General features: G+C 35.3%; 1 protein-coding gene across 1 annotated transcript; it reads right to left on the bottom strand.

Moving 5' to 3' along the window:
* Window positions 1–979: 979 nt before the first annotated feature.
* On the bottom strand, window positions 980–16,452 carry LOC104075899 (aromatase). Its single transcript, XM_009576566.1, has 9 exons — window positions 16,229–16,452; window positions 14,422–14,572; window positions 11,682–11,836; window positions 9,678–9,854; window positions 8,835–8,949; window positions 6,840–6,954; window positions 6,028–6,190; window positions 4,325–4,566; window positions 980–1,501 (listed from the first exon to the last, which is right to left on the bottom strand). Exons 1-9 carry the CDS (start codon window positions 16,371–16,373, stop codon window positions 1,250–1,252), a joined length of 1,515 nt encoding a protein of 504 aa, XP_009574861.1. The 5' UTR covers window positions 16,374–16,452; the 3' UTR covers window positions 980–1,249.
* Window positions 16,453–17,182: the final 730 nt, after the last annotated feature.

Consider the following 17,182-nt stretch of genomic DNA (forward strand, 5'->3'; position numbering starts at 1 on the left):
ACTTTGAGCATTTACCCGATGAAACTTGCATCTTAGCTTGAGTGGATGAGTGAAACCCATTTTACCCTGGGGGAGGAGGGGGGGAGTGGAATAAATCTACTTCTGGAGCCAGTGTTTCTCTTGCTACTGACTCTCTTTAAATCAGTGGGTGTGAAGCAAGATGCTTGAGAGCAGAATATGGCCCAGTGCTCTTTCAGGAGAACCAATAATAGCTATGTGGATAATTAGGGAGGGACTTTCTCCCCTGCTGTGGTGTGGGAACTTGGGCAACAACTCTAAATCTTACTCTCTAAAGTAGAATTGAGCAATTAAAACCAGGCTGAAACAGGATTTGGTACTGCTTAGGCAGCTTAGAGAGAATTTGAACTTCTTCACCAAACTGAGGTGAGGTGGGAAATTTCTACAGTTAACCAGATGAGGTGGAGCTGAGTGTTGGCCCAATCCCACCCCCCCCCAATACTAGCGGTAATGTTTCATATTCGTTACCTTATTCTCAGCTGGTCATTACTAAAATGTTTACAGATCCTCTGTAGCATACTCTCTAGCAGGATGCTGGGTTTTAAAAACATAGAAGAGTTATCTCAGCTGTCATATTACCTAGTACTCTGAAAATTACTACCATCGGTAAAATCTATCTGACACTGTAAGTCTTTGGTATCTGTTTAATGTGACAGCAAAACATGGTAAAGAAAAATGTTTGAATGACTTCTTGTACAAACATTTTTTTATAACTTATATATGTCCTAAATATTTTAAATTGTTTCATAGTCTTAAAATCAACTTTAATATTATTCATTCAGATGTTTTCAAAAACAGATAATTAGAGCTTTTGCAGTAGTTAAATACTGCTAGAGGGAGTATTTTGGGGTGGTGGGGAAGAGGGGGACAGACGTAGTCCTGGAATTAAACACACGTCAGGCATGTTCTTTTGTTGACCCCCAAACCTCTGAATTTGTACTGTTTGAAAAGCAAGAATAACTTCATCTGAACTTGACGGTTTTAAAAAGTAGCCAGGAATCCTGCATATAGTGTGGCATCACCTAGCAACAGGAGTATTTTGTAATTTTGGTCTTATTTTATTATGTTGAAGTTGTGGCCAGAACCTGGTTCTGCTGTGCAGGCAGAACAAGTTGTCATCTGAAGCTGTAGTGATTTAGGGCAACAAAATGTTTTACTCTAGGAACGATGGGTATTTTTAGTGGCTGTGGCTGAGAGCGCCCTGTAACTTCAGTGCTGATGCCGATCTGTTTTAGTCACTCTGATTCTTGTTTGTGTTTCTTCTTGGTGTGAAAACCATCTCCAGCAGAGGCTGCCTTTCTATTGGGTGCATGGATAAGTCATTGTTTTTCTGGATGTTGTTAAGGCCTCTTCCTTTCATTGTCTGTACTCTGCACCGTCTCAGAAGAGTCACCAGAATTGCTTTCATCATTACCATGGCAATAAACTTTCCCACGCAGCCCCGCGGGCCGAATCCAAATGGTTGGAAATAGCGTGAAGGAACCTGCACAGAATAACATGAGGAATAAACTTTAAGACAAATTTTTCTTCATAAAAGTAGCCAAAACTATGATGGAAATTGTTAGTAAATCTCTTAGGAGCAGTTATTTCTTTCCTTTACACTGAACAGCCCTTCCACCCAAGTCAGGCTGAAATACAGAGACCCCTACAGAAGGTATGCCATTCTAAATGCTAAGACAGCAGGGAATGTAAAGTTAAGCGGTTGAATTCTGCCCATGTATTTCAGTCTGTTCATCCTGTGAACTACAGGGATTTTACCATAAGCTGTGAAATGGAGTGAAGCTTCCACTCTTTAATATACGTTAAAGATAATGAAAAACTTTTTCAGAAAATGTTCATTATAAAGCTCATAAATATCTGAGATACAGGCTGATGTCTCATCTAAAGACAGTCATAAAGCCATACACCTACTACAATTGTCATAAAAAGCTATTGTTCCTGAGAATTAATTTGTCATAAAAGGTAATGCTGAAATTTTTATTTGATATCTAATAGAGAGATAACACTTATAAAATTATTGACTCCTGTCCTATCAACTAGAATGCGAAATGCAGGATTCTTAGAACTGTTGATGAATGCACAGTCAGCTTCTGCTACTTTTATTGACATTGAATAGATCAGTTATCTAAAACAGTCCCAACAGCATGAATAGTACTGCTAATGAGGTACAAAAGTACTTGTTATGAGAAAGAAAATCAAGTCTGGCTATAAATAAATTATTTTTCTTCATCTGTGTAGCTTTCTTTTTTAAAAGTAAGATATTACCTGTGTTCTGACTTCCTATTTAACCCAAGAATAAAGTAGAAAAGGTTGCTTTATATTAAATTACCTGGAAAAAAGTGTCCTTTTTTCTCATTTTCAGACTGAGAAAAATGTTTTCTGTTTAAATTTTTTCACATAAACTGAGCTATGCTTTTTGAAAAATAATAGGTAAATACAAGTGTTTATAATACAAGCAAGTACAGTAGCTGGCAGTACAGCACAATGGCAAACGCACAAACTGGAAAAATGGAAAAATGTTTAGATTCTAACAATGCCATCTTATCATAAATAATGGTGTGGGTTGCTATTCACTTAGCGAATTGTGTGAAAATTGTGCCTGCTAGAATAATTATGTGGCAAACAGAATGCATCAAGTCAGATAGAAAATGTGTGGTTAAATATTTGGTCAAGGGGAAATAATTTTAGTAGCAAAGTGTACTTATAAAATAAGCAAGAAATCCATTTTGATAGAAATACTTAGAATAAAATAATGGGTGGCAAAATGCAAACTATTCTCAGTGAATAGTTATTTCAATAAACTTAATCACTTTCTCTCTTCTTGAATTTTCTATGACGACTTTTTTTCTTGAGCTGTTGTTTTTAATACTGTGTGCAGAGTTTGCTATGGGTAATCAACCAGCAGTTTCGAAATAACATTCATATCTTTTGTTTCTTTATTTTTCTAATTATTTCTTCAGGTGGTTTTACTAGTAAGCCCATTTTTGGTGTATCAAAGTGGGTCATCTGTTTATTTCTTTAAAATTGAAACTACTGTCTGTGAACGCTTATGTGTGCAGCTGCTAACATCTCAAAAAAAAAAAAAAGTTTTGCCAGGTCATAACATTATTTCCTGACTTTTTTAGTTAGACAGAATGAGAACTATGATAGCTGTAGAAAACATTAACCCTTTAGCTTCAACCCCATTCAACCTTAATATTTGACAAGCCACTAGAAAATGTAAGAGAAAGATTGCATACCAGGAAAATGCGTGTACCTATGATAGTAGGGCTAACATTCTGCAGTTGAGATTCCCTTCATAGAACTAAGTTGACTATGCCCTCCACTCTTGCATGGCTATTTATTCCAGAGATTTTTCTAATTTCCTCACAGGAGTGCTAACCAAACCTTAATATTTCGTATTTTGATCTGTCACAGTATCTTCCACTTCCATCTGCACTGGTTAACAGTCAAAACCAAGGAGTTAAATGTGCCAGTCAATACAGTTTTAATCTCTTCAGATGATTGTTGCTGAACAAATACAGTTTTGCCAAACAATTTGTTTAATCAGTAATCAGAAAAGCAGAGGTCTAAATGAAAGTAAATAATCTGAAGGATGATTTACAATAGTAGGGGATTAAAAATAGGAAAAAAAGTTCACACGTTGCTTTTGATACAGGACTCAGTAATGTAGACTAAAGAAAATTCTAGTTCTTTTGGTAATTAGAATATAACTTAAATTGAAATGCTGTGTTGAACTGGCACTGAATTACTCCACATTTGCAGTATTGAGTTGGTTAAAACTTAGGATTTCCATTTTGGTCTATAAAAAAATGTTTATTTTTATTTAGAAATTTAAAAAAAGAGAGAGAGAATAAAATGGGTGCTAGATTCTCAGTCTCTCAGGAGTTACTCTACTGCTTCACCGCTCCAGAGAATCCTCATGCGGCCTCAGCTCTGTGTTGTACTGCTTGCATGGCTTTAGCTCCCTAAAGCCTCTTTATTTTGTCCAATGTCAGGGGATATAATGGGAACTATGTGTGTCTTTGACAAATTTCATCAGAAATTTTTAATCAAAATTAAGATGTCTGGGAAAACTTTATTTGCAATGTCATAATTATTTTTTAGTTAGAAGGCACTTTGATAGGAAAATATCTGCCCAGCTTTAATAATAATAATAGTAATAAGCAGGATGTATAGCTAACTAGGCACTTAGACAAAGGGGAAACAGTCTTATGGTCACAAAGTTCTTGATCAGAATAAGAGCAAGATACATCGTCAATAAATAATACCCAGTTTCCTGTAAGAAATAAGGTAGAAAACTTACATTTTTCTCAAAATTTTCAAGAGAAAACTCATTTGGCTTTGGGAAGAATTCAAGCTTATGCATACGTCCGATATTGAGAATAATGTTTGTCCCCTTTTTCACAGGATAACCATCAATTACATCATCTTGTAAAGCTTTTCGCATGATCAAGTCCACAACTGGCTGGTATCTCATGCTCTCATAAATAAAATTCTCCACGATTTTTAAGTTTGGCATGTCATCACTCTGTATGTCTCTGTCACCTTGAGGAATAAAACAGATGGTGAAGAAGTTGGTTGTGAATTTAATAGCTTCATCGTACAAATATCAAAACATTTTTGGAAGATTCTCAGTTCCTGAAATGGTAGGAAGGATCCAACAGCTGCTAAGTATTTTTATGTAGCCTTACATATTTGGGTAATCTGGTATATTGTTCATTGGCATAAACCCTCGTTTGTTAATTTATGATCTTCTCACCTTATCTTCTTCCCAATACATTATGAGTCTTTGTTCTGCTTTCTTGTCAATGACAAAACTCTGAAAGTCCTTCTCTGACTTTTGTATGACTGAGGGCATCAAGACATAACAAAGAAATCTTCTGAGAGCTTGACAGCAAATGGAATCTGGGAATAGTCTGCAGATGGGAGGTAACTTTGCAGGGACCTTAAATTTTCACCATGTGACTGAATTTGGCTGGATGTACAGCTAGGTCCTACTGTGGCCCGATTATTTCAGTTACCATGAGTAACTTCCTCCCAGCTTGATTCCATCAGCAACAGTATCAACGGTAGGACGTACTGCCAGTGGGAGCCTTGCTTTAACTTTCAAGCCACAAGCAGTTCAAGAACTACAGGCTGAACACTGCAGTAGTAGGCTTTCAAGGTAAAAGGCAGCCTTGCTACCCCAGTTGGCCACTTGCTTAAGGAAAAGGCAAGAACATTCTACTGCCTTAGAAATCAAGGCTATAGGAAAGAAGTAGGGAAGATGAATAAGTGAGTACTCGATTCTCATGAGAGCAATAAAATAAGGTTTATTAAAAGTACCTTAGAAAAAGAGTAAAGGATTTGTTATACACTTTCCAATGTTTAACTGACCAGAAGTAAATGTTGAATAAGAGTGGATGAAATTCATTTCTATATTAGTTCAGTGTCAGGCTTTGAATGAAATCTAGAGAAAGGGGAGAATACAAATTTGGAATATCTTGTGTTTTGAATAGTTAGTAATTAGTACTTAAAGAGGAAACCAGTTTGATATAAAAATGGATGACAGCAGAATATAATTTTAATTTTCTCTAATCTTTCCCTTCTGCAGTCATAGTGAAACTTAGACAGGTTCTACATACATACAGAGGAATATTGGTGATTAGAAGTATTTCAAATGAGTGTCCCCTTTTGCTATTTCAAGGTAAATGGAAAATAATTTCAATGGAATTTATAAGGTGAATGCTGATTTGCACTGCTGTTGCTGAGGAGTGAATGTAGCGCATTCTTTCTAATAGATTGTGAATTCTGATGATTCATATCTGGATTTGAACAGATTGCTCATCATCTTTCATTTGATCTTGAATAAAATCTTCTCCGTATAATGGTAGTTCATATATTTTACAGCAAATGCTTCTGTTAGAAGAAAATACTTAGAATTTTCAGCCTTTGAATAATCAAAATAAAATCACTGCTGAAGCAAAATTATATTCGCACATCACTGACTTTGCAGCTCCTGCTTACCCATAACAGTTTCAATTTCTCTCATCATCTCCTCTTCCACTGTGGGGTGCTCTGCAATCAGTATTAGCATAAAGAAGAGAGTCACAGACAGAGTATCAGGAGCAGCAATCATCATCTCTAGCACGCACTGGTTCACATTTTCGGCAGTCAGATCCCCTCTGTTCTGAAAAAATTGGAAAATTTTGGGGAAAATGTTGATTGCTGAACTCTGATGCCAACAAAGGTCCTATAGCAGCAGAATGGGAAGGACCTAGAATATCTGCTTTAAACAAAAGTAAAAATCTTGGCAGTCTTTCTCTTTCATAGGTTAAATAGCATTTATTTTTTGTCTTTCAGTGAAAAACAGAAAACTCATGTTTTGATGGGTATCTTACAGAAAAGCAAGAGTTTGTTTTTAGCTCAGATTCTTACTGATTTATTGGCTTCCCTCACAGAGTCTGTGAGTTGTCAGAGAATACACAAGATAGGATTTACATATCATTTGAAGCCTTCGCAAACAAAAGGCAATACATTGAGATAAAATACAGGGATTAGGGGAAGACTGGAGGACATTCAGGGATAGATGCAAGAGTTTTAAGGATGTTGTTTAAGCCATGAACAAAAATCAGACAAGCACCTGTTCCCAAAAATGCAACTATTCAATGTTTGAATCCCTGTCAGAGACTCCCCAGAACCCAGTAATTTGTATCGCTTTATGATGACACGACTTTCGGATAGATACATGAAGTTTAAGTTGCAAAGCCTGTGTTGTTAGTGACAGGAGAATGTCAGAAAAATCAAAGTTAGCCGTATTTTGAGGACATTGTCAATACCTGTGCAAAAATCAACTGGGATGCAAAATCCATGTGTTCATCCAGCTTTTCAACAGTGGAAAGCATTTGTCGTTTCTGTTCTATTAAGATTTCCATTGCTCCTTTCAGATCCTTGCTGAAAATAGATAAAATCCAACATATTGATAGATATCTGCAGACTTTTAGTATACACTAAGATATGATTAGAAACATAGAGATTATACCAATAAAAATATCTAAGAATGGCAGAAATTAAATATTCCTAAGAGTGATTATATGGTTCTCCGCAAAAGTGGTAATACTAAGGGAAGGTATATTTTCTTATCATTTCTTATTAAGTAATTGCTTGTTAGTTTGGACTGAAATCTTATTCTCTCTTTATAGGATAGACTGAAAAGGATGAAAATATGTCTGTATATCCTATTAATAAGTAGAGTTTTTAAAGATTTATTAACATTTCCAAAGAATTTGTTTATTTCCTTCTATTTTGTACTGTATTTTATTAGTATTAAAATGAACTTAGTAAACATGAGGTATAATTGTTAGAAAAATGTAAATAAATGTTAGAAAAATTGTACTATCTTGATGATAGAATTGATCTAAATTTTTCATATTTAAATAGCCAGCAATACTATTTGTATTCAGTGGAAAAAAGCAAAGTCCATCAGTTTTTATAATTTTATTTTGGATTTTCAATTAGCTATAGATTTGAAGGCAATTCTTTTTTAAAAGGATTTTGAAAAGTTTTTGACTGAAATCCTTAGGCTTTCCACTGGTGTTTGTTATTGTTGGGATAGAAAACTTGACTAGGTTTGTAGGGGTAAATGCCTTTAAAACTTCAAGCCTGGTAAAGTTCTCATTATTTATAACATTTTGTTATGCATTAAAAATAGCAAATGGTCCTTTTTACCAACTTTATCAGAAGAATATCAGAAGTCATCATATCCTGTGGTGGTTCTTCATATTGCTTTAAGTCCAGCAATCTTTATAATTTTTTTTGCAGTAGAAATTTATGAGTATGTCCATGTTAATTGGATTGTTTTTGAAACATCAATATTTGCCTGCAGGGGCTTTCTAGTAATAACTGGGCCACCACAGTTAGCTATTATTAGAATCACAGGATAAAGCACTAATCAGTGCCATAATAAAACTGGCAAGCAAATGTTAGAGAAGGTAAGTCTTGTGTCTAGCTCATAAGAGAGTTGTCAATTACTTTAGCTGAACCTCCATCTTTGCCTTAAAGCCGTTATGTTATATAGCACTATCAAAACAATTTATTACACATGCTTCGTAAGTAGTAGTTTTTCTCACTAGATGGAATCCAAATCCAAAACGAACAAACTGATTGCCAATTCTTTTTATAGCCAGTCCTCTTTTGGCAGAAGACAGCAAATGAGATCATAAAAATAGAAGAGGCATTTTGTATTTTTGCAAAGAAGAAGATGGCAAAAGGTATTTGTTCCTTATTTAGGAAGAAAAACCTTGAAATGGATTATCATGCTGAGCAGCGAGTTTTAACTCAAAAATGAGTTTTTAACTCAAAAATGCACGCTGAGGGCACCAATAAATAGAATTATGCTCAGGGGTTAACTCTTCCGGGATAGTGCCGTGAATGTAGACAGTTTTTCTTGTTTTGATGAACTGTAGCCTGCTATTTGTCCTCGACTAGATAGCAAATGTCACTTCACTCCATATGATGGCTTTTCCTTGTCTGTTTGAACTGAACCAGTAACTTAAACTTAGTTTCACATTTGAGCTTGCATTAACTAATATTTTGGTGAGTAAACTAGGACTGAGTAGACAAGGGCTTTAAATAGTCCCCTAAGATCAGCCACTTGTAGCATCAGTGGCAAATCTTGTTCTGTTGCTATCTTGGGTCTGCAGGCAGGGGACTTCAGCCAGCCACCTTTGCAAATTTCACAATTTATTTTCTAAAAGGCAGAGGAAAATATCAAGGAAGATCTCCTTCTTAGAAAGAATCTTATGCAAATGATTTGTAAAACTGTTGATACTTACACTGCCTCTTCATATTTCTTGCACAGCCAAGAAATCTTAAAAAAGATGTCGGGCTTTAATAAAAGTGCTTGCCAAGCATCAAAGTAGTTCTGAATCTTAAGTACAATGGCACTTTCTGAAAATAAACGTTAACAAAAAGCAGTATAACATATAAACCTCAGTAGTCAAATAATACAAATGCTTCAGAAAAATTAATAGTAAGGCCCTGTTCCCTACTCCGACAAAGTTCATGGGAATTTGGTAAACAATTGGATTTAATATGTGGTAGATAGCATTAGGAAACACTTGTAGCACAGTGTAGAAAAGATATAGATCTTTGTAAAAACTCTTGGTAGCTAGCTAAAAGGAGATAGTGATGTGTCAACCAGAGCCAAATAGTCTCCCACAGGAGAGCAGAAGCAGAACGCTTGCAGCATATTGAAATGGGATAATTTATACATCAAGATAATGTTATTTCTGTCATATGGTTTTGAGAATGAAGAAATCGCAGAAGACAGAAATTGTCAGGTGAACTTTTCAAGTCAATCCTTTAGTTTGGTGGAAAGACTTCCAATTCTTACATGCATATAATATCGGGATTGTATCGACTCAGTGCATAAAAATCTTTTTAAACGGTACTATTTATTAAGGTGAGTGTGACAAGCTAAATGCATATTTTTGGCCATATAAAATTCTCTTTTATAACTAAAATCACTCATAAATCAATTTCAATTGATTATATGGTGATTAGGAGTCTGTTCTTGCTCTGTTTTCTGAAACAAAACTGCTGAGTGATGTCAATGAGTTTTCCTTGGACATGCACTTTAGATCCATCATAAGGTATAAGAATAAAGCTGTAAGTACCGTCCAAAGGTATCCCGAGAAAAAGCTTGTTAGATGTGTCAAGCATGATCCGTCTCATAAGATTCAACACATTGATGTTTCCTACTTCAGTGGTTACTTCCTCTAGTTTGTCCAGGTGATCAATTGTTGATTCAACACAAATTGCTATCATACGCACAAGACCAGGACCAGACAGAGCTGAAATATATGTGTAAAATGATCAGAAGATTGGTTAACTTTCATACCTTATTTATCACTTATCAATTGGCGATAACAGTGTCAATAAAAATTAAAACATTATCATGTGAGTGACTGGTATAAAATCATTCTGAAACGTACGGATTTATCATCTTTTGAAAGAAAGATGTAAGCCTTTTGAGTTAAAATGGCAAGGAATGCAAAGCCCAAACTTCCCTTGCAACCGCACATTCTATGCTAGGTTCATATCATGTTAAGGAAAGCTACTTGGCATCATTTGTGCTGCCTTTCTGTGTGAGAGGGTACCATATCCTCACCTTACCGCATTACAGGCACTGTGGATGTCCTGTCTCATTTGCTTGCAATGACACTGAGCAGGGAAGATAGCTTGGGGATTCATGGGGAGGATGACAGGAATTTCTGAAAACATAACTCCTGGGTGCTCTTACAAGCGTGGTAGCTTTGCAGTAAGCTACTGGCAACCTGTAATGTCGCTGTGGACATACTGAAGCCTCGCCTGGCGGTACGGTGTGTGTTAGCCTACCGTAGTCTGTCCAGCTATGAACAGTGGAGGTAGTGTCATGACGGATTTATTGCGTTTTAAGTATTCAAAAGCAAACAAAAGCAATGGTCAGTTCCGTTGCTATGTAATTCAGTGGGATTTTGATAGGCTCCAGCTGGAATGGGTTCAGGTGGTTTTTGAACAACTTTGGAAATCTTGCCCGAAGTACTCTATTTGAATTTCTTTTCCATACAAGGATTGCTGTAATTGCCTCAAGGACATTATTTTATCAAATATATGTTGAGAGGGATTGTATGTTTGTAATTGAGAAGAGAGGAGATCTGTTTTATAAATAGAGAGAACAGGTAGTTCTAGGAATAAGTAGAAAAATAAAAAATTTTCTTCCTGCCATCTTCAACCAGTACAAAGTTGCTGAAATTTTTCAATAGCAAAATCATGTAGGAAAGGCCCAAGTGTCATATAGGAGCACAGATATATGAACAAAATAATATAGAAAATTTAAACCAACAGATAATTAATTTCTTTTAGGTGCTGCTTTACTTTCATTTTCAGGTTGTGGAATCACTGTCATAAACTACTGCAGTCTCAGCTGGTGAGAATATTGTCTGAACTGTGGATCTTGCAGAACAAGTGTGGCAGTTTTGTTAGGAAGGCTGTAAGATCATTGGAAGTAGCTAATTCTAACGATGTGCAAATACTGAAAATTTTCAATTTGTGGAAAGAAAGTGAATCAAAGTTGCAGACTCATAAAATAGTAACACTGGAGTTTATTTATGTAATTTCCTATTTGATTTCAACCTAGTGATGTTAATTGCTGCAGTCTTTTTGTTACTACGTTGATTCCTAGCGTATTAAAGGGATTAATAAATAGTTCTGCTGTGCAGATCTTCTAAATTAATTTTGAAACTAAAGCGCTTTTTTTTTTCCATTAGAACAAGACAGAAAAGTCTTTGAACTTGGTGGAGACTGGGATAGGAACAGCCAACTACATTTATGGAAGTGCCAGTTGAGCTAACGTAAATGCTGGACTTGAAACGTAAAAACATTTAAAAATATGGCTTGTGGGCATCATTTTATTTTATTTTAATTGAATGAGATTAAGAATCTGCAAAACTACTTCAGGACCATTTCAAATAGCATACCAAGCAGGATAAGTGTGAAAGAACATGTGCAATAAAATATTTCTATGGGATATATAAAAAGAACAGATTTCTGTAATTTAAGTATGCAAAGGACAAACAGCATTTCAGAAAAGATGGACTGTGTGCTACAGTGATGCAGTGTATTAATGCACACTGATTTACCTTTGGTGAAAAAGGGTCTAATTTCTTTCCAGTGTGCTGGGTTGTTATTAAATATGATCCCATTTTCATACATGCCAATGCACTGTAATCCAAGCTTGCTCCCAAATCGAGAAACATAATGCCAATGTTTCATTACATGGAACACACTTGAGGATCTGGGAAAGAAACAGGGGAAGAAAAAAGCCCAAAACAAAAGTACTGTTTCATAGATTGTACATAGAATTTTTATTCTGACATTTTATAGTTGCTCTGAAGTGCTGACTTGCATTCTCAATTTTGTAGGAAGTACAATGCTTGACATTAGATGTTGTTCCTTTGACATAGTTAAAAAACTTGATGATAAGTGCCTTCAGAATGTATATTAGAGCAATAATGTATTCTGTTCAGATTTAAAACTATTTTTTCAGTTAAAATGCAAATGGTTGCCAAAAGATTTTCATCTGAATAGTGTGTACTATTCAGACTATAGAAACATGTAGGTATGTAAGATACATTCGGGCAATGACCAATGTCAGATATTTCAGAAGATGAGTCGTAAAATATTTGACAGAGTTGATAATTTCATCATGATGTGTATTAAATTAGAGCTACACTGTAGTTATTTGGTCATTCCCAGACACATACAGAAAGCATAAATATACATGCATCATTTAAATATGCAGCATCATAATATGATGATATGTGTGGGATAAATATTCCTAGATAGAAATGTTAGGGGAATCCATGGTATGTATAACTGTTTTTACAGTTGACAATGTTTATTTACACATGCTGGCAAACAGGTTGTGACCAGCATTATTGCTTTAAGGTATAATTTCCTTTAGAGGGAGTTAGCATTTTAGAAATGTCGATGTGATGAAAATCTGACCAAATGAAATCCAACAAAAAGAAAGAAAATCAGAACAGAAATTGAAATGAAACAATACGCTACTTTCTTTACCATGTAGCATAGTCTACCAAAATCCCAGAGTTCTTACATGGGTCAGTTTATTTTTTCAGTCAGGCAAAGTAAAAGGGACTTTTGCTATTGACTTCCACAGTGCTGGGTTTTCACCATAGTTTTGCATGACCAGAGGTAAAGTTAACAGTGAGATGCTCTGTGGTACAAATAGACAAACACGGATTAAGGATTGGGGTAAGAACAGGGAGGAGTGTGTCTGCAGGTTCAACCTTCCAAGGAACTCAGGATATTCTGTCTTTCCTACACTTCCCCACATCTGCTCTCTCTTCTAATTTCCTTAAAGGTTTTTTGCATGTCAAGGAACATCATCTGTATTTTCATGAACATGAAAAGATGGTGTTGAATTATGACAGCTGTCCCCAGGAATGTAAAAGTGCTGGAAGCTCATTTTGCTTCCTTCCATTCCACACATCTACACAGGAGACACATAATAACGTTTTAAGGAAGGATTTTGACATATGACCTTGAATAAACATTTTTTCCTTATGAAACTATTTAATGAAGTCCTCCAAAGGACAACATCTGTTGTAACCAAGACAACAAGTCCTTCCCTCTGTGCATGAGCATCTCAGTATCATTAGATTTGATGGTAAAAATTCAGATGATATAATTCAGGTTACATTTAGTTTTGCAGTGAATTTATGATCTGCCAAAAACTTTATTCTATGTTATTCTTCAAAAAAAAAAAAAAAAAGTTAAGTACTAGTGCTCTATGTACTGTCAATGCTTTTAAGCACAAATATGTCTGAAGAAAAGTGATGTACTGACTGTAAAGTCTGATGCAGCAGTGGCATTGTTTATGAGCGCTCCTGAGTTGTTTCTGATGAATTGGTAGTACAGAAAGTGGAAGACAGCAATAAGAGTTCGTAGCATTTTACATTATCAAAACATTATAGCACATTAGTTGACATTTACAACACCTATGTAGAATAGGAATATAAATAGTTTTCCTATCATGATCATCTCTTTTTACAGAAGTAAGAACAGGCAGAGATGAAGCTGACTTGCTTCACGTGGCAAATCCTGTGTTAGTTCTCTATGCTATGTTGTCTTTCAAAAGCTTTTACATAATGAAAGCTGAGAATGGTTTGATTGATATTGCTAATAAAAAGGTTGTGATTCTTTATCGATTACACATGGTAAACGTTTTGCTACTTTTTTTTTAATGGCATAACTCATAGGTGTTCAGAAGATCCAATGTAAGAAGAAAGCAACCATCAACTGCAGCTAATAAAATGATAGACTGCAGTTTAGCATTATGTTTAATACTGTGTATAATCAAAGTCTATGAGTAATCCCATTAACTGGAGTGGAATTACTCATAATCCTATAATGCTGCATTTGCTTAATTAACTTGCTGAATTGGAGCCATAATCTTCAAGTATTACTCCTATTTTAAGGAGAAACTTAAGAACACAGTAAACTAAAATTTGGCTTAATCCTGCGTTGCAATCAGTCTAGGTTCCTGTATAGTATGTAATCCTAATATTAAATGGAATAGTAAAAGAGATGGTAAACATTTTTTAGGATTGAGCCACAGTGCTTAATCTTCCTTTACATTAAGAAAATGAGAGAATTCACATAGACTTCAGTATCAGTGTCTTGAAAGAAACAAAAGATTAGAAAAAGGTCTGTGAACAGCAAGACATAAAAGATTTATGTTAGGATAATTTTTGAAATTAACAACTTCAATTCTACTTTAGAAAAAAGAGTAGCAAAGAGGTTGTAAAAATATGAAAAAGCTCTTCATATTATTAAGGATAGAAAATAAGGATTTACTTGCTAATTATAAATGTCTCTTCACCGCTGATCCAAACTCTCACAAATTCTCCATATGTCTTATTGTAGTAGTTGCAGGCATTACCTACTCCCATCCAGAGAAATCTCCCGTGTGAAATGAGGGGACCGATCCCCATACAGTATCCTGGCCCTACGAAATACGGTAAGAAAAGTTTGGTCTCAGCAGTGCTCACTGACAAGAATATACCTCTGAGCATCACTGTTTTGAAATGAGCTTTTTAACAGTCAAGGTCTGTGTTGGGCTGTTCACGTATACAATCCCATTCTGAAGTTCTGTCTTAGAGAAACTTGCATCTACATTGTTGAAGCCTCGCTTAATATCTATGGAAGCCTATAGTCCTTTCAATGTATGTACAATTAATTACATTCATTACTTCTTTGTACAACTTCAAATTGCTGCTTTGAGATTGCTTACATTTGGAGGGACAATGGCTAGATATCAGAAAGAAGAAATGATCTAGAAGAAAATGCATATGGTTTATTAGTTCGTGATTTTAACAAATCATTTGAGTGATTTTTGTGTTGAAGAGTCATAGTAACACCTACGAAAGTCAATATCCTTTTGATGTAATTAAATGTAATTAATTACATTTTTCTTAAAGTCATTGATACTATAGTGAGAATACAGATATTTAAAGGAAAAGGTACTTTTACTGCTGTGAACTTATGAAAACATTATGAAAAGTAGGAGCTAAGAATCGATTAATAAGCACTTAGTCAACAAAGTTCTCAACTAAATCCTTCCACTGTAACTCAGCACCAAATTTCCGTCTTATAACAAAAAGGAGAAAGTAGAGACAGCAGGAGAGAATTTGCCTTTAATTACTTTTAAAAGGAAGTTTACTTCTTCAGGGGAAGCTTCATTTGCCCCTTTTGTAAAACATAAATCTAACTCCATAAAACAAAACAAATCAAGTACTTACAAAACTTGTGTATACTGTTTAAAAATGTAAAAGTTGCTTATGGCTCCACTGTTTACTAATAGGAATTGCAAGAACCCAGATTATTTAAATACCTGTAAACTTAAAGCATATTAATTTAGTTCTATCTTCTTTTGATCCATTCAAGCATTCGAATAGAATGCATAACCTGCTGTGAATACTTTCCCCTGTTCCCTAACTTTCAAAGAGTTTTAGTATATTGAAGGATGTTTGGCAAGGATCTTTTCTCAGAATTTCATTCAGGTGCCACTGTATTGGTTTAGGATTATTCCTGTCGAATGCCTTTGTGAGATGTGTACACTGTTCTCCTTCATGCAGTAGGGCATTGCGTTGCATCTAATGAAAAATAGGCTGGATCAATAATGTCTACCATAACCCCCAAAACATTACAGAAGGGGCCCTGTGAAAGGGAAACTGTTTGATGTTCTGTTCTGGAGGGTCTTCAGTGCCAAACATGGAGAGAAAAATTGATAATCTACTAAAATCTGAATAATTTCCTAATAAAGACAATTTAGAAAGCTTTAAACTTAAAACATGTAAAAAGTAGTTTCTAATGCACATGAAAATATGAACATCTAGAGTTTTGTAAAATGGTATTTTATCTTTCTAGCATATACATAAGAAAGCAGAAAACTAAGCCAGGTTTATTATGGAAGTTCTGAGGTTAAATAGAGCCTGATTTCTTTTATCAGTTATTTTTTAAAACTGTATGATTTAAACTGACTCTTAGTAAATTTTGTTGGCATACAATCATTATTCAGCATTACTTTCTCACTTAAATTTGAGAAACAAACAAAAAATACTCTGATGGCTTTTAGGTGATACTATAGCTAAAATTAATTTACCTGGTATTGATGAAGTTTCTTCATGACTCCATATTAGAAACAGAAAGCACATGAGAATGAGTATGGGCACCGTGGCCGCTGGCATCGTATCTGGTATTAGGCTGGTGATGTTGTAGTGCATTGGATTCAGAGTTTCCAGTACCATCTTTTCCAAGAGATTCTGCTTTCCTTGAGAAAGAAAGAGGAAAGAGGCAGAGTTTTGCAAAGCTCAGAGATGTATTCAGCTTTAGTCGGTACCTCTCAACCCCTTTGTAGGTCTTGTAAATGAGCAAAATAGCTCTTGAGGTAGCTTTATTTTATAATGAGAGTGGCTACCTGGACTGCTTGCCAGGACAGACTACATCACAAGTCGAAACAGCCATGCAGCAGACACTCTTTTTGCTTGGAAATAACAAAGCCTTTCTGACCTTGATATTGAAGCATAGTTTTGGATACTTTGGCTGACAGACCTCTTATCTCTGATACTGACTTGGCTGGCCAATGCTGAGGTTTACTCCTTGCAAACTTCTAACCAAAACACAAGAAGTTAAACTTTCATCACATGTGGAAGCATTGAATGAGTTCACTTGCAAGCTTTTATCTCTGCTGCTTAGCCTTTTTCCTTCCTCCATGCCTGTAGTGCCAGAGTCCTTGAATTTCCAGAATAACTACGTTATTTTTTCATGATGCAGATAGAGCGTACCCCAGGTTTTTGTTTGAAACAATGTATTATGGGGGGTTTTTATTGTCAACCTTTGAGTGTATAATGCATTGCATTTCTTTATGGTTCTTATGCTAAATACTTTGAAAAATATAGTGTATGCCAGACTAAACAGGATCATGGATTGTCTGGCACCATATTTTTCCTCAGGCAGTAACCCAGCACTTGGCACAGGAAAGAAAAACCAAGCAAATGGACAGGTCTGGTATGCACAGGGGGAGTAGAAGGATTCCTTCAAAGCTATTTTGCATGTT

The sequence above is a fragment of the Fulmarus glacialis genome, unplaced genomic scaffold, assembly GCF_000690835.1.
Source record: "Fulmarus glacialis isolate BGI_N327 unplaced genomic scaffold, ASM69083v1 scaffold9424, whole genome shotgun sequence".
NCBI classification, from domain to species: Eukaryota; Metazoa; Chordata; class Aves; order Procellariiformes; family Procellariidae; genus Fulmarus; species Fulmarus glacialis.

Coding starts and splice junctions, on each gene's coding strand:
- LOC104075899 (XM_009576566.1), bottom strand. CDS start 16,373: ATGGTACTGGAAACTCTGAATCCAATGCACTACAACATCACCAGCCTA. Junction 8,950..9,677: donor TCTCGGGATACCTTTGGACG/GTACTTACAGCT, acceptor GTTTATTTTCAG/AAAGTGCCATTGTACTTAAG. Junction 1,502..4,324: donor TTGAAAATTTTGAGAAAAAT/GTAAGTTTTCTA, acceptor TATTCTGTGCAG/GTTCCTTCACGCTATTTCCA.